This window comes from Nerophis ophidion, linkage group LG22, assembly GCF_033978795.1.
Source record: "Nerophis ophidion isolate RoL-2023_Sa linkage group LG22, RoL_Noph_v1.0, whole genome shotgun sequence".
In the NCBI taxonomy this organism is placed as follows: domain Eukaryota; kingdom Metazoa; phylum Chordata; class Actinopteri; order Syngnathiformes; family Syngnathidae; genus Nerophis; species Nerophis ophidion.
This window is the reverse complement of record NC_084632.1, coordinates 20,993,241-21,020,946: the sequence shown is the minus strand read 5'-3', so window position 1 is coordinate 21,020,946 and position 27,706 is coordinate 20,993,241. Positions and strand designations below refer to the sequence as shown.

General features: G+C 41.0%; 1 protein-coding gene across 1 annotated transcript in view; it reads right to left on the bottom strand.

Moving 5' to 3' along the window:
- crb1 (crumbs cell polarity complex component 1) overlaps window positions 1-27,706 on the bottom strand; it is a 108,979-nt gene that overhangs the window by 69,198 nt on the left and 12,075 nt on the right. Inside the window, exons 2-7 of the mRNA XM_061884047.1 lie at window positions 25,207-25,443; window positions 22,755-22,950; window positions 22,507-22,646; window positions 17,152-17,334; window positions 7,983-8,948; window positions 512-1,065 (exon numbers count right to left, since the gene is read on the bottom strand). Coding sequence (XP_061740031.1) covers window positions 512-1,065; window positions 7,983-8,948; window positions 17,152-17,334; window positions 22,507-22,646; window positions 22,755-22,950; window positions 25,207-25,443 — 2,276 coding nt within the window. The remainder of the gene's footprint in view (window positions 1-511; window positions 1,066-7,982; window positions 8,949-17,151; window positions 17,335-22,506; window positions 22,647-22,754; window positions 22,951-25,206; window positions 25,444-27,706) is intronic.

The window sequence follows — 27,706 nt, the reverse complement described above, 5'->3', positions numbered from 1 at the left end:
AGCGAGTTAGTGGCTAATGTCCATCCGCCGTCGGCAGTGTTTTAGCGACTTCTAAATCACTAATCTTGGTCTCCATGGCGACAAATGAAATACGTTTCTCACAAGTATCATCCCTGCAGGACGAGGAATAGCTAAACATGCTTCACTACACACTGTAGCTCACCGGCAACAAAATGTAAACATACACCATTGGTGGATCTACACCTAGCATCCACTGTAATGATATCAAGTACAGGCACGTATCTAGTCGATACTACTGTGATTATGTCGCATCATCATTCCGCGACGTTTTCAACAAGAAACTCGCGGGAAATTTAAAATTGCAATTTTGTAAACTAAACCGGCCGTATTGGCATGTGTTGCAATGTGAATATTTCATCATTGATATATAAACTATCAGACTGCGTGGTGGGTAGTAGTGGGTTTCAGTAGGCCTTTAAATTCATGCAACTCTTGTAAAAGGTTTGGATACCCCAGAAGTAGCTCTAACTGTTAACCATTGTCCACTTACACTGCAGGTATTGTCCCCTGTGCAGCCAGCAGTCACATTCTCCATATGTTGCAAAGGGAATGTTCTCACCGATGTATCCAAACCAAAAAACTGCAACCTCCTGTCGTTTATCCTCAGGTCTTGGATGCAGCCTTTAAAATATCCACCAAACTCTGCTGTAGCATCGCTCTCCAGCAGACCTCCCACATAGACAGTGTCTCCCGCCTGAACGCCGACCGTACTGACCCCCGTCTCAGCTTGTCGGTCAGCCGCCACGTGCAACGTCATTCGCCCTATCGCCACCTCGACGTTCACGTAGTGGACTTCCCCGTCATTGACCGCGCTCTCTCCTTTCAGGCTCTGGAAGTCACCGAGCTGAGCTGTGACCACGCCGTCCTCCAGCCACACGTGCAGGTACTGGCCGTTGCTGCTGTTGGCCAAGGCCACCAGGAGGCCGTTGGGCCTCCGTGTGCGCAGGAAGAGAGAGATTGAGAGGTTGTGACCCGGGTCATCCGTGACGGTGAAGGCGGCATAACTGAGAGAGTCCTCATTCCCAAAACGTGCGGTCACATGTTCTGAAGGTGAGGTACAAAACAAAGGAAATGGTAAATTGGCTTTGCTTGAATAGTGCTTTTACATCATCCATACATATAAAGCTACAGAACAGGGGCGTCTAACTTATTTTCATCGTTGGCCACATTGCATTTATGGAAGCCCCCAAAGGGCTGTTTCATGAGGATTTCATGAATTTAACCAATCCCAGCAAATTATACCCAGCCTCGCAACTTTGTCCAATTCCACCACACATTTTCAAATCTAATTTACCCAATTAGCAATGAAATGCAACACAACTGTGTAACCCAGGGGTGTCAAACTCATTTTAGATGGGGGGGCCACATGGAGAAAAATCTACTCCCGGTGGGCCGGACTGGTAAAATCACGGCACAGTAAGTTAAAAATAAAGACGTTTGAGAACCACAGGGTAAATGTTTCAAATAATATTGAGTTAATAACTGTGTTTGCATGCAACAACTTTTTTCTGACAAATTTCTGATACATTTATCAAGAAATATGAAATGCCTTATTGACATACATTATTTCTAAGCTTTCATGGGCCAAATTAAATGATATAGCAGGCCAGATGTGGCCCCCAGGCCATGATTTTGATACATGTGTTATATAAGAAATATTATCCATTCCAACATTGAGGTTTGAGCATCAAGAGCAGGGGCCAATTGCGGCCCGCGAGACGTTATTCTGCGGCCCCAATATTAATATGAAAGTTTAATGTTAGTGCGGCCCGCAAGTTTTATAAGAATGGCGCATGACAACATTGTGTGCAGAGCTGAAGGAATCTACCAATCACGGTGTGGTATATGGCTCTCGAGGGCTGAACATTGACGTCACTTGCGTGATGCAAGCAGAGAAACGTTTTGCCGCTTTTCCACTAGACCCGCACGCGCTCTTCCTCCCTTGCTCGCTCGCCCGCCTGCTCGTTCTCTCTGTCACTGTGTGTGTCTCTCTCCCGCTCCCTCCCCCCGCGCCGCTTTAACAGTCCGGGCCGGGGAGACGAGCGGCCCGGTAGCTCCCGAAGGACTCCGCCGAGGGACAATGCAATACTGTGGTGCAGTGGACCCCAGCACTGATACTCCGACAGAGAGTCTGTTGGATTGGCTTTGGACTGGACTCTCGCGGCTGTGTTGGATCCATTATGGATTGAACTTTCACAGTATCATGTTAGACCCGCTCGACATCCATTGTTTTGGTCCTCTCCAAGGTTCTCATAGTCTTTATTGTCACCGACGTCCCATTGGGTCATCATTGTCACTGACGTCCCACTGGGTGTGAGTTTTCCTTGCCCTTAAGTGGGCCTACCGAGGATGTCGTAGTGGTTTGTGTTGTGGTTTGTGCAGCCCTTTGAGACACTAGTGATTTAGGGATATATAAATAAACATTGATTGATCTGTGTTGGCCCTGCGATGAGGTGGCGACTTGTCCAGGGTGTACCCCGCCTTCCGCCCGATTGTAGCTGAGATAGGCGCCAGCGCCCCCCGCGACCCCGAAAGGGAATAAGCGGTAGAAAATGGATGGATGGATGATTGATTGAGAGTCGCTGGGCGAATCGGACGCGTAACCCATTAGTCGTGATGTTAGCCCGTTCGAGGCTAATTGTGGTACTGTAACTGTAAAATCCATAGCGTGTTCATAACCACATTTTAGCTGACGACATGGCGACATACAACCTTCACCTGGGCTACCGCGCATGCTCGTCACTACTGTTGCATGCTGAGTAGTGTAGTTCTTATATTCCCTAGCTCATAACATCACAGTAAGTATGGATACATCAAATTATTATTGTTATTACCTATGACTGATTTATTTACTTAATTCTCATTTGGTTCATTTATATTTATATTTTCTTTTGTCCATCCATCCATTCTCTACCGCTTATTCCCTTTGGGGTCGCAGGGGGCGCTGGTGCCTATCTCAGCTTCAATCGGGCGGAAGGCAGTGTAGACGCTGGACAAGTCGCCACCTCATCGCATGATTTTGTTTTGTGTTGAAAATAAAAGTAAAGACATTTAAAAAAAAATGTTTTAAGAAATATTTTCTTGTGGCCCAGTCTCACCCAGACTCTGCATCCCGTGGCCCCCAGGTAAATTGTTAGAGACCCCTGATCAAGAGCAATAAGAGTTTAGTGTCTTTCTCAACAGTGTAGTAGGGAAATGCGGGGGTGGACTTTTGGTTACATACAAAGGACACAAAGGATCACCTGATGCAATGAAGTACAACCACTTTGTCAAATGAATATATCTCTGACAGCGTTAAACAAATATGAGCAGTGATAGAGCTCTTGTAATGGATGTCGTTAGATTGGGAAATGAGATTGGCTTGCAATGCAACCTTGATCACTAAAGAAGCAAATCTGAAAAGTGATGCTGTTTCACAGTAAAAAATCTGAATCAGGAAAGAGGAAACCTGCCCGCCACCAGCCTGCATGCATGAAATGTGTACGACGTCAGCACTTTCCGATACAGGTTGCTCACCTCAAGTTAGGACATACTGTATGTGTACAACGCATGACACGAGACGAGCCACACACACAGTGCGTTTCCGACATGCACGTGAGTGGGCGGCCTCGTCATAGAGTGTGATCACTAATCTGCTTTACAAGACTTAAAAGGCTATACATAACCAACGAGGAAGAACTCGACTATTCAAACATTTACATGTAAGAACAACAACAGTTAAATATTCAGACTTACCAATCATTAGTTCTTTGTGAGACGACAGCTCTTTCTTTTCAACAGTGGGATGTGTCATTAGTGATGTTACAATATGAACATTTTGATATACTTTCTTGGAAGAAATTTTTTTTCTGGTTTCTTAAGAGCCATGGGATTTTAATTTCAATGTTTATCTTCTATATGTGTTTGGATTGGGCTATGTAAAGATGTCAAAATCTCTTGCATTCATGTTAGCATTTAAGCTAATTAGCCAGCCATTAGCACGCAAGCTTGCCTTTCTTGTCAATGAGCTATATCACAGGTCTGTGTGTTTATGAAAAGTGTTATCAGCATACTTGCCAACCTTGAGACCTCCGACTTCAGGAGATGGAGGGGCTGGTGGTAGCGGGTGTGTATATTGTAGTGTCCCGGTAGAGTTAGTGCTGCAAGGGATCATGGGTATTTGTTCTGTTGTGTTTCTGTTCTGCTACAGTGCGGATGTTCTCCCGAAATGTGTTTGTCATTGTTTGGTGGGGCTTCACAGTGTGGCACATATTTAAAGTTCATTAAAGTAGTTTATACGGCCACCCTCAGTGTGACCTGTATGGCTGTTGATCAAGTATGCTTGCATTCACCTATACGTGTGTAGAAGTTGCATATATTATGTGACTGGGCCGGCACGCTGTTTGTATGGAGGAAAAGAAGAGGTGACGACGGGTTATAGAGAATGCTAAGGAAGGCACGCCTCCATCATTGTTGTCCGGCTGCAAATCGGGAGAAATTCGGGAGAATTTTCGGGAGGGGCACTGAAATTTGGAAGTCTCCCGGGAAAATCGGGAGGGTTGGCAAGTATAGTTGTCAGTCTTAGTTTTACGATAGTTTTAATTAGAACGACAATACTAACAGTTTGTGGCTACATACCCCATTTGCATAATGACCATACCTCTGAAATGAAATCATTTTTAATCCAAAGGTTCAGATGAGAAAACCTCTTCACCCAGCCTTTACTTTGGCGTTTGATTGTCCCAGGCTTTACTCACCTTTTTGCCATTTAACAATGCAACCCTCAACTCACTTGGTCCCAAATATTTACTAACAACATTGGAATATCATTGCAACAACAACGAATTAAACAAATCCTGCACAATCCGTTCTAATAATAATAGATCTCTTTTGGTTGATAACTTTACAAAGGGATTTGTGCTTTTTGTCATCAGATTAATTACGTGGTTGCTTTAGATTAGATAAATCACAATTAAATCTCCTTTATTTTCAATCTATATTGATTGTGTTTCATTTTGCATGTGCAAAAAAATTCAAAAATTATCAAAAAGTTTTGCCTGTTTTAAAACATGTCCAAACTTTATGGCACATCAAACTGAGCTACTAAACATGTGCGCAGAAGTTTGCGTCTATTAATTGAGCTAAACAGAAGGTCCAATCTATTTAACCTGTCTGTCTTTCATGCATATGCAGAATATATGCAAACTATCAGAACAGCCTACTGGGACGAGATGCAAATGTAATAGATTAGCTCTCCCAATGTGATTTATCAAGCCTACAACTGTTCTGTGGGCGCTGTTTTGCAACTTGAAGGTACATGAAAACTGGCAGTTATGCACAAATGGCTGTGAGAAAAGAGGCGATTTCCATGCAAAGACAGAAAATGGAGAGAGAATACTCTATCTCTCTGTGTGTCAACACACTCGGATTGCTCAAAATAAAAAATATTAGACATTTGGTCCATTCAGCCATCCATCCATCTATCCATTACCTACCGCTTATCCCATTCGGGGTTGCATGGGGTGCTGGAGCCTATCTCAGCTGCATTCAGGCGGAAGGCAGAGTACACCCTGGACAAGTCGCCACCTCATCGCAGGGCCAACACAGCCATATAATTTTATTATTTTAGAGCTGCTGTAAGACTTGAAGGGCTGATAAAAAAAACAGATTTGTTTTGCTGCCTGCCTGCATTTTTTTTAATGGCAAACACACCTTGGGCGTGCTAAATATATGTTCTGCTGTCCAGATCTATTTTACCCAAAGAAGTGGTTCGTATTACATCAGTGTGCTGCATATTCTATAACATAATGAAACAACCCAGGTTGGAGCATTGGAGCATATGATGTCATGTATGTGGAGAGTCTCCATTGGCACAGTAGTACACTATATAATAAAGTGTACTACAACACGCCGAAACCTCATTTAAATAGGGCGGACTGCACCACTTTTGCACTTGTTATCAATTGCGGACGCAGGCTTAGGAGATCACCCGAAATCCGCCCACTAATAGTACTTACAATTTTTTTACTTTGCGCCCGCTATTTATATCTTAGTAGATCAGGGCCAATGTGTTTATCAAACACCTTTAAGTCATGTTTATGGTAACAATGTTTCGTTTTTTCTCAAAAGCGGTGGAGCTGGTACTTATTTTGTGTTATGAATGGGGTATTTTAAGGTGGATGTGTTTCAGTGAAAAGAAAACTCATACCGGCAAAATGTGAATATTTCTTTATGTTGGTCGACTATTCCAGTGGTTCTCAAATTTTTTTCAGTGATGTACCCCCTGTGAAAATGTTTTTAACTCAAGTACCCCCTAATCAGAGCAAAGCATTTTTGATTGAAAAAAGGAGATAAAGAACTAACATACAGCACTATGTCATCAGTTTCTGATTTATTAAATTGTATAATAGTGCAAAAAATATTGCTCATTTGTAGTGGTATTTCTTGAACTATTTGGAAAAAAATATATAAAAATAACTAAAAACTTGTTGAAAAATAAACAAGTGATTCAATTATAAACAAAGATTTCTACACATAGAAGTAATCATCAACTTAAAGTGCCCTCTTTGGGGATTGTAATAGAGATCCATCTGGATTCATGAACTTAATTCTAAACATTTCTTCACAAAGAAAGAAATCTTTAACATCAATATTTATGGAACATGTCCACAAAAAAATCTAGCTATAAATGTTGTAAGCACAATACCAATGGACTGCATTTTGCAAATTTACTATCAAATCAAATTAAATGTTTATTGGATTCATCACTATAAAGTGTACATCCTCGACATAACTACTGACTAAACTACTACCACAACTTCCATCCATCCATTTTCTACCGCTTATTCCCTTTTGAGGTTGCGCCTATCTCAACTACAATCGGGCGGAAGGCGGTGTACACCCTGGACAAGTCGCCACCTCATCGCAGGGCCAACACAGATAGACAGACAACATTCACACTCACATTCACACACTAGGGCCAATTTAGTGTTGCCAATCAACCTACCAGAACTTGGTTTACTATTTATAAAATATAATAATGTAGGTTATCTGGAACTTGAAATAGGCCACCCGGCCTGAATCCACACTTGGTAATAGTTTAGTCAGTAGTTTAGTCGTGGATGTACACTGTATAGTGATGAATCCAAACTAACATTTGATTTGATTTGATTTGATTTGATTTGACATTAAATTTTGCAAATTGCGCGCCATTGTTATTGTGCTTACAACAACAACACAGAATATTGCATTGTTGCATTTCTTTTTACAGTTTATGAACTTACATTCATATTTTGTTGAAGTATTATTCAATAAATATATTAATAAAGGATTTTTGAATTTTTGCTATTTTTAAATATTTTTTAAAAATCTCACGTACCCCTTGGCATACCTTCAAGTACCCCCAGGGGTATGTGTACCCCCATTTGAGAACCACTGGACTATTCCATTTATTTTGTTTTACTCTAATTTCTCATTGAAAGGGCCAACGTGCTGCTTAGCGTCTTCCATATTGGCTTGTTTGGTTCTGCAGCTAGTAAATCAACTAGCCATTTGCAAATGTGCAACAGTGACATTGCTTGTACAAAGGCGTTTCCATAGCCATTTCAGGGATTTTCATTCTGCAGGTAGGTTTATTGTATTAAAAAACAATGTTTTTTAGATTAATAATGATGATAATTAGTCACCGCATTCATTTTGACAGCCCGAGCATTCATTTAACAATGATGTCTTGTAGAACAAATTGCAGTGGTGGACAACTGTATAGACTCATACCTTAAGAAGTTCAAACCATATGCTTGACATACTATACCAGTATAAAGTATATGAAGTGAATAGTAAACCAAGTAAAATATGATGTGTTTTTCAATGAAATTATGATTTGCTCTTGTTTGAATTAAACCAAAAAAGGGAAGGACATGGACAAAAAAAGTGTACCATGTCAAAAAATGTTTCAAATAGTGCATTGATACTTCCAAACCTACCCTCTTCACAGTCCTGCCCCTCGTAAGGCCTTGGACACTGGCACTGGTAGCTCTGCCACAAGTTGACACACTGCCCTTTGTTTTGGCAAGGCACATCCAAGCATCGGTCCCGATGGCTGCAACCAGGGGACACATTCACAGCAGAGTCACTCAGCCACTCCTCGGGGACAATCAGTTGCCAGTCCACAAAAACATCCCGCATGCAGCCAATGAATGCTGGAAGTGTGGAGTCCTCGACGGTGCTCTGTGACTCCTTGAGTACTCCTCCAATGAAGGTGCTCTGAGGAGGTGACACCAGGCCAGCCATTGTGCTCTGGACTGGGGCTGCCTTGTAGCATGGCTGGCTCTCACATTTTGCAACGTCCTCCAAAAGTCTGAGACTCAGTACCCAGTTTGTGAGTACTGCCTCAACAGTGTGCCACTTCCCGTCTGTGACTCTGTGTGGGAGCTCCAAAGCCCCGATTCGACTTTCTGCTTGGACCCCATCAGAAGCTTCCTTCCTCAGGATGAGATGAAGCCTCTCCTCTTGCAGCTCCAGACTTAGCAGCATCCCCCTGATGCCCTGATGGAACAACATTGCACTGGACAGAGCCGTCTTGAAGCTGAGGGTGATGTTGGATGAGACCTCTGTATCCACAAGGGGGCTCTGTAGCAGCAGATAGCCACTGCGTTCAAAGGAGAATGTGGTTGGGTTCTTGCACAGGGGTCCAGTGTATCCAGGTGAGCAAGAACAGGTATAGCCGTGAGTCTCATCCAATAGGAAGGGCGAGCAGGAGCCCTGGTTCTGGCACTCATGGCCGTTACAGCCCACCAACCTCACATCACAGTTTGCACCGCCATAAAGGTAACCGTCACTAAGTTTTTTGACGCAGTGACAGATATAGCCCCCATCATGCCGCTCACACCTCCCCCAATTGTGACAGGGGCTGGGATCACAGTGGTCTATGACCTCTTGGCAGAGGGAACCTATGAAAAAATGAAAGCACAGAAACATAGTAGTTAAAGTCTACAAAACATCTGTAGTGCAATCGTTAGTTACAGTAAAGGCTCTATTTTGTCTGTGCAACATTCTCCTGCATCAGTACCAGTAGAGTGGAAAAACAAGTTGACTTTGTATGCTTAATTGTGTTTCATTGTATCCATTAAACCATATCTAATCATATTTACAATCCGCAAGGTATGTAAAAACAGTTTAAACATCACAAAATGCCACAAATTCAGTCAGCCATTTTGAATATTCTGTTCTGAATATCTATTTCCGTAGATTGATGTCACTGGAGTAACGCTTCTGCATTCCATCCATCCATTTTCTGCCGCTTATTCCCGTTCGGGGTCGCGGGGGGCGCTGGCGCCTATCTCAGCTACAATCGGGCGGAAGGCGGGGTACACCCTGGACAAGTCGCCACCTCATCGCAGGGCCAACACAGATAGACAGACAACATTCACACTCACATTCACACACTAGGGCCAATTTAGTGTTGCCAATCAACCTATCCCCAGGTGCATGTCTTTGGAAGTGGGAGGAAGCCGGAGTACCCGGAGGGAACCCACGCATTCACGGGGAGAACATGCAAACTCCACAGAGAAAGATCCCGGGCCTGGATTTGAACCCAGGACTGCAGGACCTTCGTATTGTGAGGCAGACGCACTAACCCCTCTGCCACCGTGAAGCATTCTATAGGCAATATTATCAGATTAGTTATACTGGAAATATGCAAACATTAGATAGATGTGCTGTCCCCTATGTAGGACATATTTTTCTTTTTTTCATGCATTCTAAGTTGTACATAAATAAATACATTAAAAGTAGTAATTGGGGGCTCTCTATTTTGCTCACAAAACCCTCTAAATTGTCATCCAAAACCTGTAAACAATACTGTTTATACATATCCTAACCTGAATGACAACAAAATATTATCGATGTTGTCATTATAAGCACTAACGCAGACAAATTATTTTTAGCGCCACAATGATACAGACAGCTAAGTAGCCATTTGCTGCTTTTACTCCCACCTCATCGCGTCTCGGCTTGTCAAAGTTATTCTAGACTATAAATCATGCCTCTCATCTGGATAATAGCAGGGTTTATCTATGAATCCCGAGGTTGTTCATTAATGACATTCAATGTGTACATAGGGTGACAAACACAACAACGATGGTGTCTGCAGGGAGACTTTTCCTTGTAACCCTTTGGATCAAGACAAATTATTTATCGAAACGGGAAAATATGAATGTCATATCAGTTGTCATCAAAGTGAGAGCAGACATTGTACAGTAAGATATTGTTTTATTATGTTTGTAGTTTGTATTTCTTGTTTAGCACTTGGCAATACTGCTACATGATGCTATAGTGTTTCAATAAAGCTGGATTTGTTTAGCAGACCTTCTAAAATTTGTAGCTCTGATTGATTCATTCATTCATTGATTGAAACTTTTTTTAGTAGATTGCACAGTACAGTACATATTCCGTACAATTGACCATTAAATGGTAACACCCCAATAAGTTTTTCAACTTGTTTAAGTCGGGGTCCACGTTAATCAATTCATGGTAAGCTTACCCTCCTTATATTCAGGATCAACCATATGAGGTTCTGGATCATAATTTTTCCCAAAGTAATTGTTGTCGGCTCTCACAAAATCCAAATTATTTGCATTGTTTTTAGTGGGGGAAGGCATCTGTGGTTCCCACATCTATGTCATGTGACCACGTGACTGGCTTTCCTCATTGTCTCTCAAAATTATTTGAGGTTTATACTATTTTTTATGATATCTATTTACTGGCAAACTTTGTAAGTGTTTCGATGTCTTAAATCAGATATATATGATAACTTCAATATAGAGGTAATTTGTTTTTCCACTCTACTGGTACTTTCAGTCTGTCGCACACTCTGGGTGAAACGACACTTAAATGTGGGCATTGCCTTTTAAATCTGACCTTTCACGTATTCTCCCATCAACCCAAGTAATTTTCATCTTGAGATTGGAAAAAGTTCAGCACCCCAAAAAGTTAATTGAAGTTTGGATGCAGTATACACTACACTTAATAAAATGACAAAAGAAACTTCAAATCTATTCGCATCGCTTTAACTGACACACCTGGAAACATCCATTGAGATGAGGATAAAAAGACCATAATGTCACTCTGAATTAACGATCAAAAATCAAAACACACATCGTTGTCTGGTGTCAAATACAGCAAATAAGGGCGGTGTTTGAACATCCTGGTAGTAACGGACATGAGAACGATTTAATCCGAATGGAGATCATTGAATTATGTGAGTATTTAATCAAAAATACATATTTAATGTAACATCTATCAATTGATTCCATTTTTTTTTTTGTTCACACTCCCCTTGCAAAGAGCTGCAAACACACAAACAGCTTTCAAGCTCTCTGACACGTCACAGTTTCACAAACAAATGACTAAACATCACAAATAATAACATCAGGGTGATTATAATAAGTCAAATTTTAATTTACGGAAGTAGCTGTTGCAGCGTGCATAAGTTCACGTGACAAGCACTGCCTGGATGGAAACAAATGTTTAAAATTTAAAGTGTTATCTTTTCCATGGATGTCAACAACATCCACAAATGTTAGCAAGACTCCATACGCCAGTTTTCAAGGAAAAAAGACATCAGGGCAAAGTGCGCCTCATTAGTAATGAGCCTGCCATCATCGACACTTCAGCACTTTTGCCTAATTTACGTGGGGAGGGCATGTTCGCTGGCTGGATGGGAGAATACGAAAAAGAGAAGTGGGTGACTTCAAGCGTGTAAAAAAAACACTTCAGCGCAAAAGGGGAGAATAGGGCTCTAAGTGAGCACTAAAGACAAATGTATTCAGTCGTAGTTATTGATACATTAACTAATCAGCCATGAGTTATGTGCACAAAAACACGACCGTACTTGAAAAGTTGAGACTCACTCGACAAGAGTCGAAAATTAAGTAATTTGGGTAACACTTTAGTATGGGGAACATATTCACCATTATTTAGTTGCTTATTAACATGCAAATTAGTAACATATTGGCTCTTAATTAGTCATTATTAGGTACTTATAATGCCTTATTCTGCATGGCCTTATTATAAAACCAACCACAACCCAAACACTCCAACCCAGACCTGAACAAATTGAGGCCCGGGGGCCACACGCGGCATGTTAAGATTTTCAATCTGGCCCGCCGGACATTCCCAAATATATTTTTTAGATTTTTAAGATGGATATTGTTGCTGCCATGATGATGTGTAGTGATGTTTTCTAATGACCGTAAGTCTTCAATTATACAAGCATTTCAATGGTTGGAATCTGCGCTAATGGATGATACACCAGTTACTATTGTAATCTAATGAGTTACTATGGTCGTCTACGTCATAAGCAGCTCAGACGAGACACCAAGCAGTTTGGGCGGGAAGCGTTTCCACATACGCGGAAGGAGCTTTTCACAACAACGTTCTAAAGCTTAGTGATATATCAGATATATCTGTCATGATCCACTACTTAGATCATGTCATATTCTGTTTTAGTTCTGTTTGTATATCACATCCTGTTTGTCATTTGACGTCCTTAGTTCCTGGTGGCACTTCCTGTTTTGTTACGCATTTAGTGTCGCCTGCTTGTTGTTTTTCGTCGCGCACCTGCCTCCTGATTTCTGCCTGTATTTAAGCCTGCCTTTGTTTGCCATTCGGCTCGCAGTGTAAACTTGCCTTCGATGCAACAGGTGACGTCCCTATCCCGCATTGTAGTAAAAGACTCCTTGTATTTGTTAGCTTCTACACTATTCATTTGTTTGTACCTAGCTCACATGCTAACACTTTCAGTTTTTTCTAGCTCCCATGCTAGTTCTGTTTGTTTTTGTCTATAGTGGCTTCGTGCAAGTGTTTCTGTTCTTAGTTTGTTTTTGTAGTGTTAAATAAATCATCATTCCTTACCTTCACGCTGTGTTCCATTCCGCTGCATCCACAAGAGAACGCAACTTCACCACGATGCCAGCAAAGCGTCACAGTATCAAATTGTAGGTGGGTTTATTTTGTACCCTTCGTTCATATTTCACTGCTTGTTGAATTTTTGTTGCATTTCACTTGATTGTAAAATATGTCAATCGAAAGGGGGTGTGACATTCATATTTTGTCAATATTCAGTGTTTTATCCTTGATAGAAAAATGCAAAATTCCATTACGTTTTTTTAAGGCGGTCTGTCATAACGTATTTTTTAATTTAATCAGACATTATTGTGAAGTTTTGAATTGGTGTCCCTAAAAATAGATATACCGGCCCCCAGACACATTTTTTTCTCTAAATGTGTCCCCCGAGTCAAAATAATTGCCCAGGCCTGCTGTAACCTTAACGAAATAAGTCTAAATTAAGTCCTTGTTACTTAGAATATGTTCCCCTAGTGTCCAAATAACTCTAAATCAAGTCTTTGTTACTTAGAATATGTTCCACATACTAAAGTGCAGAGGTGGGTAGAGTAGCCAGAAATTGTACTCAAGTAAGTGTACTGTTACTTTAGAGATGTATTAGTCAAGTAAAAGTAAGGAGTAGTCATCCAAATATTTACTTGAGTAAAAGTAAAAAATATGTTGTGAAAAAACTACTAAAGTACTGAGTAACTGATGAGTAACCTGTTCGTTTAATAATAACGGCAACAGATAATGCACAAAAACATAAAAATAGCAATGAGCAAATTCATAGCCAGGAATATCTCTTAAGCAACTAAAACAATAATATATATTAAATATTAATACATTAAAATAAAAAAATTAAGGCAAATTGAGCCACAATAACTTAACTTAAGTTCCTCTTTTCTGTCTAATACCACATGAAAGTCGTTGGTTTTTGGCATCTTATTTGTCCAGCTTCCATATTCGTTTTCATACACTTTACAAGAAATACATTGGCGGCAAACTCCGTAGCTTGCTCGCTTGTTTGCGCTGGCTTTGGGAGACTATTATTTTGTTAGCGCAGGCGCAATGGAGCGGCTCTTTTATTGTGAAGACAGGAACTGTGCGATCAGTCTTTAGGCTTGTGACGGGAAGTATGGTTGAAATAAAAAGTGTCTTTTTTCCTTTACACTTTTGATTGATTGATTGATTGAAACTTGTATTAGTAGATTGCACAGTACAGTACATATTCTGCACAATTGACCACTAAATGGTAACACCCCAATAAGTTTTTCAACTTTTTTAGGTCGGATTCGACGTGTGACGGTCACGTGACCGCCTGGTTTTGTTTGATTGGTCCAACGTCACCAGTGACTGCATTTGATTGGTGAAACGCAGGCATGCGTAGTTCCTGCCTTGAATGCGAGTCTGACAAAATCAAAACAAACAAAACGTGCATTAACAGATCGATAAAAAAAAAAGTAGCGAGTAACGAGCTGATTGTAGATAAATGGAGCGGAGTAAAAGTAACGTTTCTTCTCTATAAATATACTCAAGTAAAAGTAAAAGTATGTTGCATAAAAACTACTCTTAGAAGTACAATTTATCCCAAAAGTGACTCAAGTAGATGTAACGTAGTAAACATAGCGCGTTACTGCCCACCTCTGCTAAAGTGTTACCATAATTTGTGTACCCACTACATAACAGAAGAAAAATATTCCTCTATATATGGTTGAACAGTGCATTGTGTATTTCTTGTATCTAATAACTAGTACTTCTTGTATCTAATAACTAGTACAAATTAGCTAGGTCAGCAAGCCTTTATAGCAGGGGTCGGCAACTTAAAATGTTGAAAGATCCATATTGGACCAAAAATACAAAAAGAAAAATATGTCTGCAGCCGCAAAAAAAAGCCATTTTACATACAGATAGTGTGTCATGAGATATAACTTGAATCAAGAGGACTTAAAAGAAAACAAATAAGCTCAAATATAGCTACAAATGAGGCATAATGATGCAATATGTACATATAGCTAGCCTAAATAGTAGGGCTGCGAATCTTTGGGTGTCCCACGATTTGAATCAATATTGATTCTTGGGGGTCGCGATTCGATAATATATCGATTTTTTTCGATTCAACGCGATTCTCGATTCAAAAACGATATTTTTCCGATTCAAAACGATTCTGTATTCATTCAATACATAGGACTTCAGCAGGATCTACCCCGGTCTAATGACATGCTGGCAGAGTAGTAGATTTTTTTTTAAAAGCTTTTATAATTGTAAAGGACAATATTTCATCAACTGATTGCAATAATGTAAATTTGTTTTAACTATTAAACAAACCAAAAATATGACTTATTTTATCTTTGTGAAACGTTGGACACAGTGTGTTGTCAAGCTTATGAGATGCAATGCAAGTGTAAGCCACTGTGACACTATTGTTCTTTTTTAAAAACATTTATAAATGTCTAATGATAATGTCAATGAGGGATTTTTAATCACTGCTATGCTGAAATTATAACCAATATTGATACTGTTGTTGATAATATTCATTTTTGTTTCACTACTTTTGGTTTGTTCCGTGTCGTGTTTGTGTCTTCTCTCAATTGCTCTGTTTATTGCAGTTCTAAGTGTTGCTGGGTCAGGTTTGGTTTTGGAATTGGATTGCATTGTTATGGTATTGCTGTGTAGTGGTTTGTTGGATTGATTAAAAAAAAATGTTAAAAAAAATAGATTAAAAAAAAAAAAGAATCAATTCTGAATCGCACAACGTATTCGATTCGATTGGTATTGGAATCGATTTTTTTCCCACACCCCTACCAAACAGCATGTTAGCATTGATTAGCTTGCAGTCATGCAGTGACCAAATATGTCTGATTATCACTCCACCCAATTAAGTCAATAATGTCAACAAAACTCACCTTTGTGCATTCATGCACAACGTTGAGTTTGGCGGACAAAATGAGACGGAAAAAGAAGTGGCATAAAACACGTCTTAGAAAGTCGGAGAAAGTTATACATGTAAACAAACTACGGAGAGTTCAAGGACTGCCAAAATTAGTAGGACAAAACAGCGCTCGCCAAATACTCGAATCAGTGAAGCATTTGTAATACAAACAGTGTGTTTTATAATAATTAGGGAGGTTTGTGTCATGGTTGTCCTCCTACAGAAACCATATGAAAACAAAAAATATATATTTTATATTTTTTTCCTTCATGTTTTTACATTTTTCTTACATTTTTGAAAAACCTCCAGAGAGCCACTAGGGCGGGTTGCCGACCCACGCTCTATAGAAACAGTGAACAGTCCCCTTCTTTCTAGTTATACTCTTAGACTGAATGTTACCAGATTCTATTAGCTTACACGAAACAATACCAAGCAAGTATTTCCACAATAGTCAGAATAGTCACTTGACTAGTCCACGTGGTTACTTGCTTAACTCACCCTCATTCTGTACAGTATTATCCGCTTACCATTGCTTATCGTGTTTGTACACAGTTCAAAAGTATATTTACAAAACTAGTAAAATAACAAGTATCCCCCTTATGATAAGCAGACATCAGACTTGCTTTACACATTTAAGAAAAAACAGCAATTACTAAAAAGAAGTAATTACCTGCTCCAAGCAACAGAATCGCCCATACCCATGGTGTGTGCTTCCGCATCATCTTGTCACTCTTTCCCCCAGAGATGCCTCCCAAACTTGTTTAAGTGCACCATATCAGTGTGAGCATGAACAGGCCGTCCCAGAGGAGGTCTGCTCCTTGTCTGCTTCTCTGGACCCGCGCGGGGCTGAATAGTCGGGGACCGGCAAAGCCAGATCCTGAGGATTAAACTAATGCTATTTGGCCACCTTACTGAGTCACTGCCACAAGCAGGGAGTCCAATTTAGTACACAGCACCTTCAATAGCAGCTCACAGATTTACTTAAATTCATTGCAAAACCAAATCGTTTTGTGCAAGAGGCAATAACAACAATCAGCTTTTGTAATTCAGGCACATGACAGGAAATAAGCCTGAGCACTGGCAATATCCTGTAGGTATTTATCACAAGCACTATTGGCATAATTACCATTACCAATAATCTCAATTTCTAAATCATTTGATATTACATAAACCTATCTATGGAATTATAACATTTTGAATTTCTCATTTCTTTTCCCTATGCTCATGCTGTAATTTGGCATCCTGGCCTGCAGAAGGCTCAGGGACTTACCTACCACTGTGCAATGTCATCAATGGAACGCACAGAAGTAATTGCACTCTTCATCACAAAAGACTACCTGTTGTTCCTGGAGGACAGCTGCAGATGTAGCCTGCAGCGTGCCGCGGGTCATAGTGTTCAGGCAGCAGAGGGTCGCTTCCAAAAAGCACCTGCCATGACCTCTCAATGCAGCGGCCTCCGTTTGAACATGGGTTACTGCCACACTCGTTGATGTCTATTTCACACAGATGTCCTTCAAACCCTAATAAAAAACACATTGGCATTATTGATATTGTTTGTAGTGTCACTTTTTGGGGTGTATTTCTGTTGTTTTGGGTTTACTTCCTGTTTAGCGCTCTTATTTTGTTCCCACTTCCTGTTGTGTCCTGGTTAGCTCACAGTAACTTCACTCGTGCCTCGTGTTTTTTTCTTTTCACTTGGAGATGATTAGCAATGGTTTTTTTCACCTGCCACTAATGATCACCACGGGACTTTGGAAGACAGTCACACAGGTAGGCGAGGGTGTATATTGTAGCGTTCCGGAAGAGTTACTGCTGGAAGGGGTTCTGGGTATTTGTTCTGTTGTGTTACAGTGCGGATGTTCTCCCGAATTGTGTTTGTCATTATTGTTTGGTGTGGGTTCACAGTGTGCCGCATATTTGTAACAGTGTTAAAGTTGTTTATACAGCCACCCTCAGTTTGACCTGTATGGCTGTTGATCAGGGGTCTCAAACTCAATTCACCTGGGGGCCACTGGGTGCAGAGTCTGGGTGAAGCTGGGCCGCAAGAAAAGATGTCTTTAAAAAAATGTTATCTTATCCCCACAATTTCCACCTCTGTCTTCCTTTTTTTCTCTTTCTATCCCCTCCTGCTCCGCCCCGGCTGCACCAAATGATAATATAAATCCATTTAATAAAGTCAAATTCAAATAAGGCAACAAGAGAAGTATCCTACAGTTCTCTTTTGTAAAGTAAATCTGAACAGCCGATATGGGCATCTGCATCAACCATATGATTTGCCTAAGAAGCTGGACAGGACAAAAAAAAAAAAAAAAAAATGTTGCATACTCCTCTGCATGTCCATTTGTATAATGATGTTTCAACTCCCACTTTTCCTGGAATTGTCTTTGCTAATCACTCACCTTTCTCTTCACTGTAGGCTTTGAAAAAGACATGTTTGGGGTTGTAGAATATATTTGTATTTACTGACACACGGAGGATAATTTTTTTCCGCAATGTGTGTCGTTCCGCTTTTCCTCCCTACAGCAACACGGCGGTCGGCGGATAATAGCCGGGAAAGTACCGGGATAGCAAGCGCAAAAAAGTGACGGCTCACGGAGTGTTATCAGGCGTCATATAGAAATATATGTAGTGTTCATCGTGTGAGGCAATGCAAATTAATCAATAAAAAAACAAATAACGGTTTGAATTGGCCCAGGTTATTGGGGACTGTTATTACTGACGGACAGGTGTCCGTGGGGTCTGCAGTCAGGCATGTAAGAAAACCCTCGTCTCCATGGCAACGTCGCTGTCGCTTTCACTCATTTGCCGCTTTTCCACTAACGCAGAGGTAGGCAACCCAGAACGTTGAAAGCGCCATTTTGGACCCAAATAACCCAACGCTGTCAAGCGCCATTCATATAAAACTAGCGGGTCGCACTAACATTAAACTTTCATATTAAGGTGGGGGCCGCAAAATACCATTTCGCGGGCCGCGTGTCTGAGACCCCTGCTGTTGATCAAGTATGCATGCATTCACTTATGTGTGTCCGTAAAAGCCGCATATATTATGTGACTGGGCCGACACGCTGTTTGTACGGAGGAAAAGCGGATGTGACGACAGGTTGTAGAGGACGCTAAAGGCAGTGCCTTTAAGACACGCCCCCAATATTGTTGTCTGGTTGGAAATCGGGAGATTTTCGGGAGGGGCACTGAAATTCCGGAGTCTCCCGGAAAAATCGGGAGGGTTGGCAAGTATGGGGATTATTGTCGGAGTCATGGTAACACCATGCGTCCCGCTTTGCTATTCTTTTTGTAGTGATCTCTTTTTAAAGTTAAGCCCGATATGCACTACTATTGCTGTGCTTTTCTGTACGTTTACCTGCTGCACCCTACTTTGGTTTTGTACATTAAATACTCTTTACAACTTTAAAACTACCGCTACAAGAAGCAGAATGTAACACTTAGTTGAGGTAATAGTACTGCAATGGTCCAAAAGATGCTTTTGCCTTTTGAAGAAATAAATATTGGATTGATATAATAACATAATCGTCAAATTGTGGGTGAAAAACATGAAAAGCAAAACAAATGAGTTTAGAAATACAAAACACGTTTTTCCTTTTGCTTCTTTTCGTCATTTGTTTGACTGTCACAAACAAGATGCCAAAATTCACAGATGTAATTACCCGGACTGTCCTTACAGGTGGTGCTGTTTAAGCAGGGATCTGTGAGCGCATTTAGTTAGGGGAATGGCCCGTAGCAGCATTCCCTGCACCTTGAGAAGAGCGATAGATAAACTATATTGCCAAAAGTGTTTGGCTACCTGCCTTGTCTCACATATGAACTTGAAGTGCCATCCCATTCCTAACCCATAGGGTTCAATATGATGTGGGTCCACCTTTTGCAGCTAATCCAGCTTCAACTCTTCTGGGAAGGCTCTCCACAAGGTTGCGGTGTGTGTTTGTAGGAATTTTCAACCATTATTCCAAAATCACATTGGTGAGGTCTCACACTGATATTGGTCGAGAAAGCCTGGCTTTCAGACTCCGTTCTAATTCATCTCAAAGGTGTTCTCTCGGGTTCAGGTCAGGACTCTGTGCAGGCCAGTCAAGTTTATCCACACCAGACTCTGTCATCCATGTCTTTATGGACCTTGCTTTGTGCACTAGTGCACAGTCATGTTGGAAGAGGAAGAGGCCCGCTCCAAACTGTTCCCACAAGGTTGGGACCATGGAATTGTCCAAAATGTTTTGGTATCCTGGAGCATTCAAAGTTCCTTTCACTGAAACTAAGGGGCCAAGCCCAACTCCTGAAAAACAACACCACACCATAATTCATCCTGCAGCAAATTTCACACTCGGCACAATGCATTCAGAAATGTAGCGTTCTCCCGGCAACCACCAAACACGGACTCGTCCATCAGATTGCCAGATGGAAAAGTGTGATTCATCAGTCCAGAAAATGTGTCTCCATAGCTCTGGAGTCCAGTGGCAACGTACTTTACACCACTGCATCTGACGCTTTGCATCGGACTTGGTGACGTATGGCTTGGATACAGCTGCTCGGCCATGGAAACCCATTCCATGAAGCTCTCTGCGTACTGTACGTGGGCTAATTGGAGGGTCACATGAAGTTTGGAGCTCTGTAGCAACTGACTGTGCAGAAAGTGTTTGCACTTTGCGCTTAAGCATCCGCTGATCCCTCTCTGTCAGTTTACATGGCCTAGCACTTGGTGGCTGACTTGCTGTTGTTCCCAAACTCTTCACTTTTCTTATAACGAAGTTGACTTTGGAATATTTAGAAGCGAGGAAATTTCACGACTGGATTTGTTCCACAAGCAACATCCTATGACTGTTATATACGCTGGAAATCACTGAGAACAGCTCATTCTTTCACAAATATTTGTAGAAACAGTCTCCATGCCCAAGTTCTTGATTTTATACACCAGGCCCAGTGATTAGGACACCTGATTCTCAACATTAGGATAGATGTCCAAATACTTTTGGCAATATAGTGTATATCAGTCTATGATGTATCTTTGCTAAATGTGTCTCTTTTTGGAAAAAGAGTGTTTAAACGGATCTAAATACTCACTGAATGTAGTGAAAATGTTACCAAGCAGGCAACACTGATCCTTCCCGCTCTGTCTTTTTATACCCTGGCAGACCAGGTGCGACATAATGTGTTTAGGGCGAAAAAATAGCAGGACATTTTATTTGTGAATTGACTGGAAACACTAATAACATTCGGTTTTGATCAATATTGTTGGAGACTTTATAATTGTGGTTGCAGTTCATAGTGGTATATCAACCTGTGGTAGAGCTACATGTATCCCCTTTGACACAGGATTGTCACACACACACTAGGTGTGGTGAAATGTGTCCTCTGCATTTGACCCATCCCCTTGATCACCCCCTGGGAAGTGAGGGGAGCAGTGGGCACCAGCAGTGCCGCGCCCGGGAATCATTTATGGTGATTTAACCCCTAATTCCAATCCTTGATGCTGAGTGCCAAGCAGGGAGGTAATGGGTCTCATTTTTATAGTCTTTGGTATAACTCGGCCGGGGTTTGAACTCACAATCTACCGATCTCAGGGCAGACACTCTAACCCAGGGGTGTATAAACTTTTTCCACATAGGTCCGCACACGGAAAAATTTAAGCATGCGTGGGCCATTTTGATATTTTTCATTTTCAAACCATAACAAAATATATGGATTTTTTTTTTATCCTTAGGGCTCCTGGGGAGCATAGAGGGTCTCAATAACTAAAATGTTAAAAATAAGTCAGATTATTATTATTGTTTTTTATTTAATGCTTATAGTAAATCTCTATATCAACTTGAGGTTGATATAAAGTCAAACAAATAATGTTTTATGCCTTTTCTGTCAAAGACAACTTTGTTTTTTATAGTAAAACTGAAATATGCAGTATTTAGATGGATGGATCCTAATTTATTGATTCCTTCAGGAGAGTTCCTTTATTTAGCAATTAAAGCCCTCAAAGATCAATAATGCAGGACACCATTGATTTTAATTATTTAATATTTTTGAGTAATCACAGTGAAAAGTTAAATAAAATCCTACTAAATATATTTGAGATCCGAAAGCTTCCCCACTCATAAAGTGATGCATTTTTATTCGTTTTTTTTTTTACTTTTAACACTTAAACTTCAAGATCAACTTCAGATGTATCTGTCGATTTAAAGTTTGAACTATTATTTTGTTTGTTTTATGCTCTTTTGTCAAAATGTTAATGTTTTTATATGGCAACCACACAACATATACAATATGTTTTCCATAAAAAACATTTTAAAGTGATAATTTTAAAGTAATAATTCATTATAACATGGATTTTTTTTGTGCTTTTTTTTTGGAGCAATGGAGAAAAAAGGAAATAAAGACAAAAGGGGAAAAAAACTGCCTGCATGGCAGCTTTGTGTAAACATTGCCCATTTTTCTCAATAGATTTCACCTCATTCCACTTTTTTTAAATGTTTTTTTTAATTTTTGAGATACTATCAATTTTGCTATTTTTGCAGAATGTGTGGCGGGCCGGTAAACGATTAGCTAAGTGCGGGCCGCACTTTGGACACCTCTGCTCTAACCACTAGGCCACTGAGTAGCAGGCAAACAAAGTCAATATAAGTATATACCTTTTTAATCATATAATTCCAATATTTCAATATTTTACTGTATGTAATGGAAGTGTAATTTACCTGGCCAGCATTCACAGATGTAATTACCCTGACTGTCCTTACAGATGGCGCTGTTGAAGCAGGGTTCAGAGTCGCACTGTGGCTTTGGACCCTCGCAGTGTTTGCCAGTGAAGGCAGTGTGTGAGCAGTCACAGCTGTATCTGGGACACAATCGCATTACATCAACCCTAGTCTAACCAAATTGACTCCAATATGTCTTCTTAGGAACTTTGTAATAGGTTTGCAAAGCTTCCGCCCAGTCGAATTACCCGTCCACGCCGTCAATGCACAGAGCTCCATTTTGGCATGGCTCGTCCTGGCACTCATCTATGTTGATTTCACACTGGTGTCCTTGGTAACCGGGTGGACAGGTGCAAATGAAGCCACCAGCATCGCCGTGGCAACTGCCGGCATTGAGACACGGCTGTGATTGACACTCATCAATCGGGACCTCACAAGTGGCCCCTGAGAGAATGAAAGCAAGACAGATATCAGAGGAGAGAAAGGGAGGAGCTTTAATGTGGACTGGCTGTGATCATTCGTGCTTTTATACCACAGCAGCTGTGTGCTGGAACAAAAACACTATTGTTTACTATATCCCCTCACTTTATGCCCACAAGAATGGGTCCAAGTGCAGTTTGAGCAAGAAGAAAGCATATTTTTAAGCAACTTTCAGAACAATAATCTATTCTCCATTAGTGTCTTGTACTGTTAGACGGGATGGAGGTACTGCATAACTTTTAGTGTACAGATGAATGACAAAGGCTGGGTAAAGTCAACAAATTGATAAAGCAAACTTTCTAATAAATATTTCAGTTTCAGTTTATTTCGAACATGCGTACGATATAATGTAATGCATCACATATTTCCAGTTGTTTCATTACAGCTTGTCCGAAAAGGAGTAGGAAGAAGCAGAGCTTATTTAATTCTACCATATTTCATAATATAGCAATTTTATCCAGTTTCCTTGTCTGTAACAGAACATCCATCCATCCATTTTTTACCGCTTATTCCCTTTGGGATCGCGGGGGGCTCTGGTGCCTATCTCAGCTACAATCGGGCGGAAGGCAGGGTACACCCTGGACAAGTCGCCACCTCCTCACAGGGCTAACACAGATAGACAGACAACATTCACACTCACATTCACACACTAGGGCCAATTTAGTGTTGCCAATCAACCTTCCCCCAGGTGCATGTCTTTGGAAGTGGGAGGAAGCCGGAGTACCCAGAGGGAACCCACGCATTCACGGGGAGAACATGCAAACTCCACACAGAAAGATTCCGAGTCCGGGATTGAACCCCAGACTACACAGGACCTTCGTATTGTGAGGCAGACGCACTAACCCCTCTCCCACTGTGAAGCCCGTAACAGAACATTCAACAATAAATAATAAATAAATATTATACCATTGTAAGCAAACAAATATGAAAGACAAAAATAATCTTTGTCTCAAAAAAAAAAAGGTTCAAGATGTTCATCATAATTCTTGTTCTGTGTACTTTGTGAACACTTGTAGTTTGAACAGTCTATTAAAGGCCTACTGAAATTAGATTTTCTTATTCAAACGGGGATAGCAGGTCCATTCTATGTGTCATACTTGATCATTTCGCGATATTGCCATATTTTTGCTGAAAGGATTTAGTAGAGAACATCGACGATAAAGTTCGCAACTTTTGGTCGCTAATAAAAAAGCCTTGTCTTTACCGGAAATAGCAGATGTGACGTCACCGGTGTAAGGTCTCCTCACATCCTCACATTGTCTATAATCATAGCCTCAAGCAGCAAGAGCTATTTGGACCAAGAAAGCGACGATTTCCCTATTAATTTGAGCGAGGATGAAAGATTTGTGGATAAGGAAAGTACTAGTGAAGCACAAATAAAATAAGAAAAAGCGACGGCTCCGGGCGGCAGCAGTGTGAGCGTTTCAGATGTAATTAGATACATTTACTAGGATAGTTCTGGAAGATCACTTATCTGCTTATTGTTTTAATAGTGTTTTAGTGAGATTGTAAAGTCATACCTCAAAGTCGGATGGCTGCGGTGAACCACAGCTGCCTTTTTTGACAGCTGCTGCAGGAGGAGGTCGCATATTCCACTGATGTCTCCGGTAAGAGCCGATTTAATATCACAATTTTCCCATCCAAAACGTAGAGAAAAATGTTCGCTTGACCGCTCTGTGTTAAAGCTTCACAACAAACAAAGAAACACAGGCTGTGTCTCGGTGCTAAAGGCAGCTGCAATCCACCGCTTTCCACCAACAGCATTCTCTTTATAGTCTCCATTATTAATCTAACAAATTGCAAAAGATTCAGCAACACAGATGTCCAAATTACTGTGTAATTATGTGATAAGAGGCGACGACTTTTAGCCGCATAAAGATGTTTTAAATTAGATTTTCCTCTAAGGTTACATTTCTCCTCTTTTGTTGAGAAGAATTGTTGTACATTTTTGGGTAGCAGGATATAGTTGGTTTTGTAGAACAGCGCCAATGTTCCTTACTATTGTTATGAGCAGGATGCTATTGCTGAATTGCAGTAGTTTTGAAGAAAGGATAGAATTGTAAATATTTGCTACTTGTAGTATATTAAGTATGAAATGCTTGTGTCTATTTATCTGTTAGGGGCTTCAGCAACTAAAGTTCCCCTCAGCCAACATGTACGTCATTTTGTTTTGTATTTGATGAATGCTGACAAATCCAGCACTGTGTTTTCTTCACTCACCAGTGAACCCGGATGGACAAAGACAGGAGTAGCGGCCAACTCTGTCCACACAGGTGGCTCCGTTCACGCACGGCTGAGAAGCACATTCATTGACGTCAATCTGACAATGAGCACCTTGGAAGCCCGGCACGCAGAAGCACGCGTAGCCATCCCCACGGATTTGGCACAAGGCTTGGTTTTGGCACGGGTTCGGTGAGCAAAAATCCACAGCTGGAAGCGGCTCCAAAGCTGATGCACCTATAAACACACAGAATTACAGGTATTAACATACCTGAAACATACATATCAACTCTCCCATATCATTGTCATAGTTTACCATGTTTTTGGCCAATTGGTGAGAGGTGGAGCTACACTAAGGACCTGTTGCCAATCTTTTGCACAGCACAAAAAGACAAACAACCATTCACACCAATGGACAATTTAGAGCAAGGCTATTTAACTGGCGGCCCGGCGCCCCCCGAGTTCAATTGAAAACTTGGGACACAAACATTTTTGCAGCAAATTCCTAAAAACACTAGAGTGCTCCTGTATAGAGGAATTTAGACCACATTGGTGTCTTGATCTGTGGTCTGGATCATCCATTCATCCATCCATTTTTTACCGCTTATTCCCTTAGGGGTCGCGGGGAGCGCTGGTGCCTATCTCAGTTACAATCGGGCGGAAGGCGGGATACACCCTGGACAAGTCACTACCTCATCGCAGGGCCAACATAGATAGACAGACAACATTCACACCATCGATCCATCCATGTTCTACTGCTTATTCCCTTTGGGGTCGCGGGAGGCGCTGGTGCTTATCTCAGTTACAATCGGGCGGAAAGCGGCCTACACCCTGGACAAGTCACCATCTGATCGCAGGGCCAACACAGATAGACAGACAACATTCACACTCACATTCACACACTAGGGCCAATTTAGTGTTGCCAATCAACCTATCCTCAGGTGCATGTCTTTGGAGGTGGGAGGAAGCCGGAGTACCCGGAGGGAACCCACACAGTCACGGGGAAAACATGCAAACTCCACACAGAAAGATCCCGAGCCTGGGATTGAACCCAGGACTACTCAGGACCTTCGTATTGTAAGGCAGACGCATTAACCCCTCTGGAACCATGCTGCCCGGTCGGGAACATGTTTGTTATTTTCTGTTAGTTTTGGACTATTTTAGTTCCCGTTAACACTCTCTTGTTTAGTTACCATAACAACTCATTAGTTTCACCTGCCGCTGATGTTTGGACACGCACCTGCTCTAATTACGAGACTAATTTTTAATCCTGTTTTTGCCAGTTAGTCGCCCTTGCGACATTGCTCCTTTCATGCCACAGTTTTCATGCTTTGTTTCACGCTGCTCGTGTCATGTGATTGCTTGCATCATGCCAAGTAAGTTTTGTTTATTCATTCATCATTCAGTTTGCAAATTTTTGTTTAATGTCCATAGTTCAGGCTAAGTGCTAGCTTTGTTTCCTGCGCTAAGTCGTGCCTTCGCCCTGTGCGCCTTTTTGTTTTCACCTTTTTTTGAGAAGACTAAATCATGTTTTTACCTGCACGCCTTGTCCAGAGTAGTCCGTTTGCATCCCGGGAAAACAAACTTCGCAGCAATGCGTAAACCCCCGCCTCATGACAATTGGCAGATATTTGCATTGACATTTGAGCCTTGCTAGCAAACATAGAACGCTGGAGTCCAAACTTGTGATTAACATAACTGAGGCATTCCTCAAGGCACCCCTTTACGTCCTCTCCTTTTTGGCAGCACCCCCGCGACCTCGTAAGAGACAAGCGGTAGAAAATGGATGGAATGTGACTTATGTACCTAACATGTTGGTATAGCTTTTTTTTTCGTCAGAGGCAAGGCAAGTTTATTTGTACAACACATTTCAACACAAGGTCCTTCAAAGTGCTCCACATAAACAGTAAAAGCAACAAGACACAAATAAAAACACTAAAAAAAAGTTGATTAAAAGTGAAAACATAAAAAATCAATAAAATACTACAATAAAATAAAATATTAACAGAGTTACAGTGTAGTGAAGGGGGAGAAAAGGAAAGAGAAAAGAAACATGGAAATACTGTATGAAATCAGGAATAGTAAGCAAATAAAATAAAAATAAAAACAGATGCTGTCAGTGGTAATTTGTTCAACTTATTTAGTTATATTAGTAGTGTTCCTCAAGATTCCATTGCAGGTCCTCTCTGCTTAATCATGTGGGCTATTCAACTGGTGGGCTGCAAGTTCTGTCAGGACGTGGATCTTTCCTCAGCTTGCTGCGAGGATTGTTTTCCCGGGATGCAATCGGACTAAACCAGACATCGGTAGAAGGGAGGAGCATATTTTAATTTCTACTCAAAAAAGGACAAACAAAAGGCACTCACAACGGAGGCACAACTTGGCTAAGGAAACAAAAACTAACGCTTAGGCAGATTATGGACCAAAAAAGAAACCCAAAACACCTACTGTGTCGTGAAACGAGCAGCATAAACTATGGACAAGAAATGAACATCAGTAG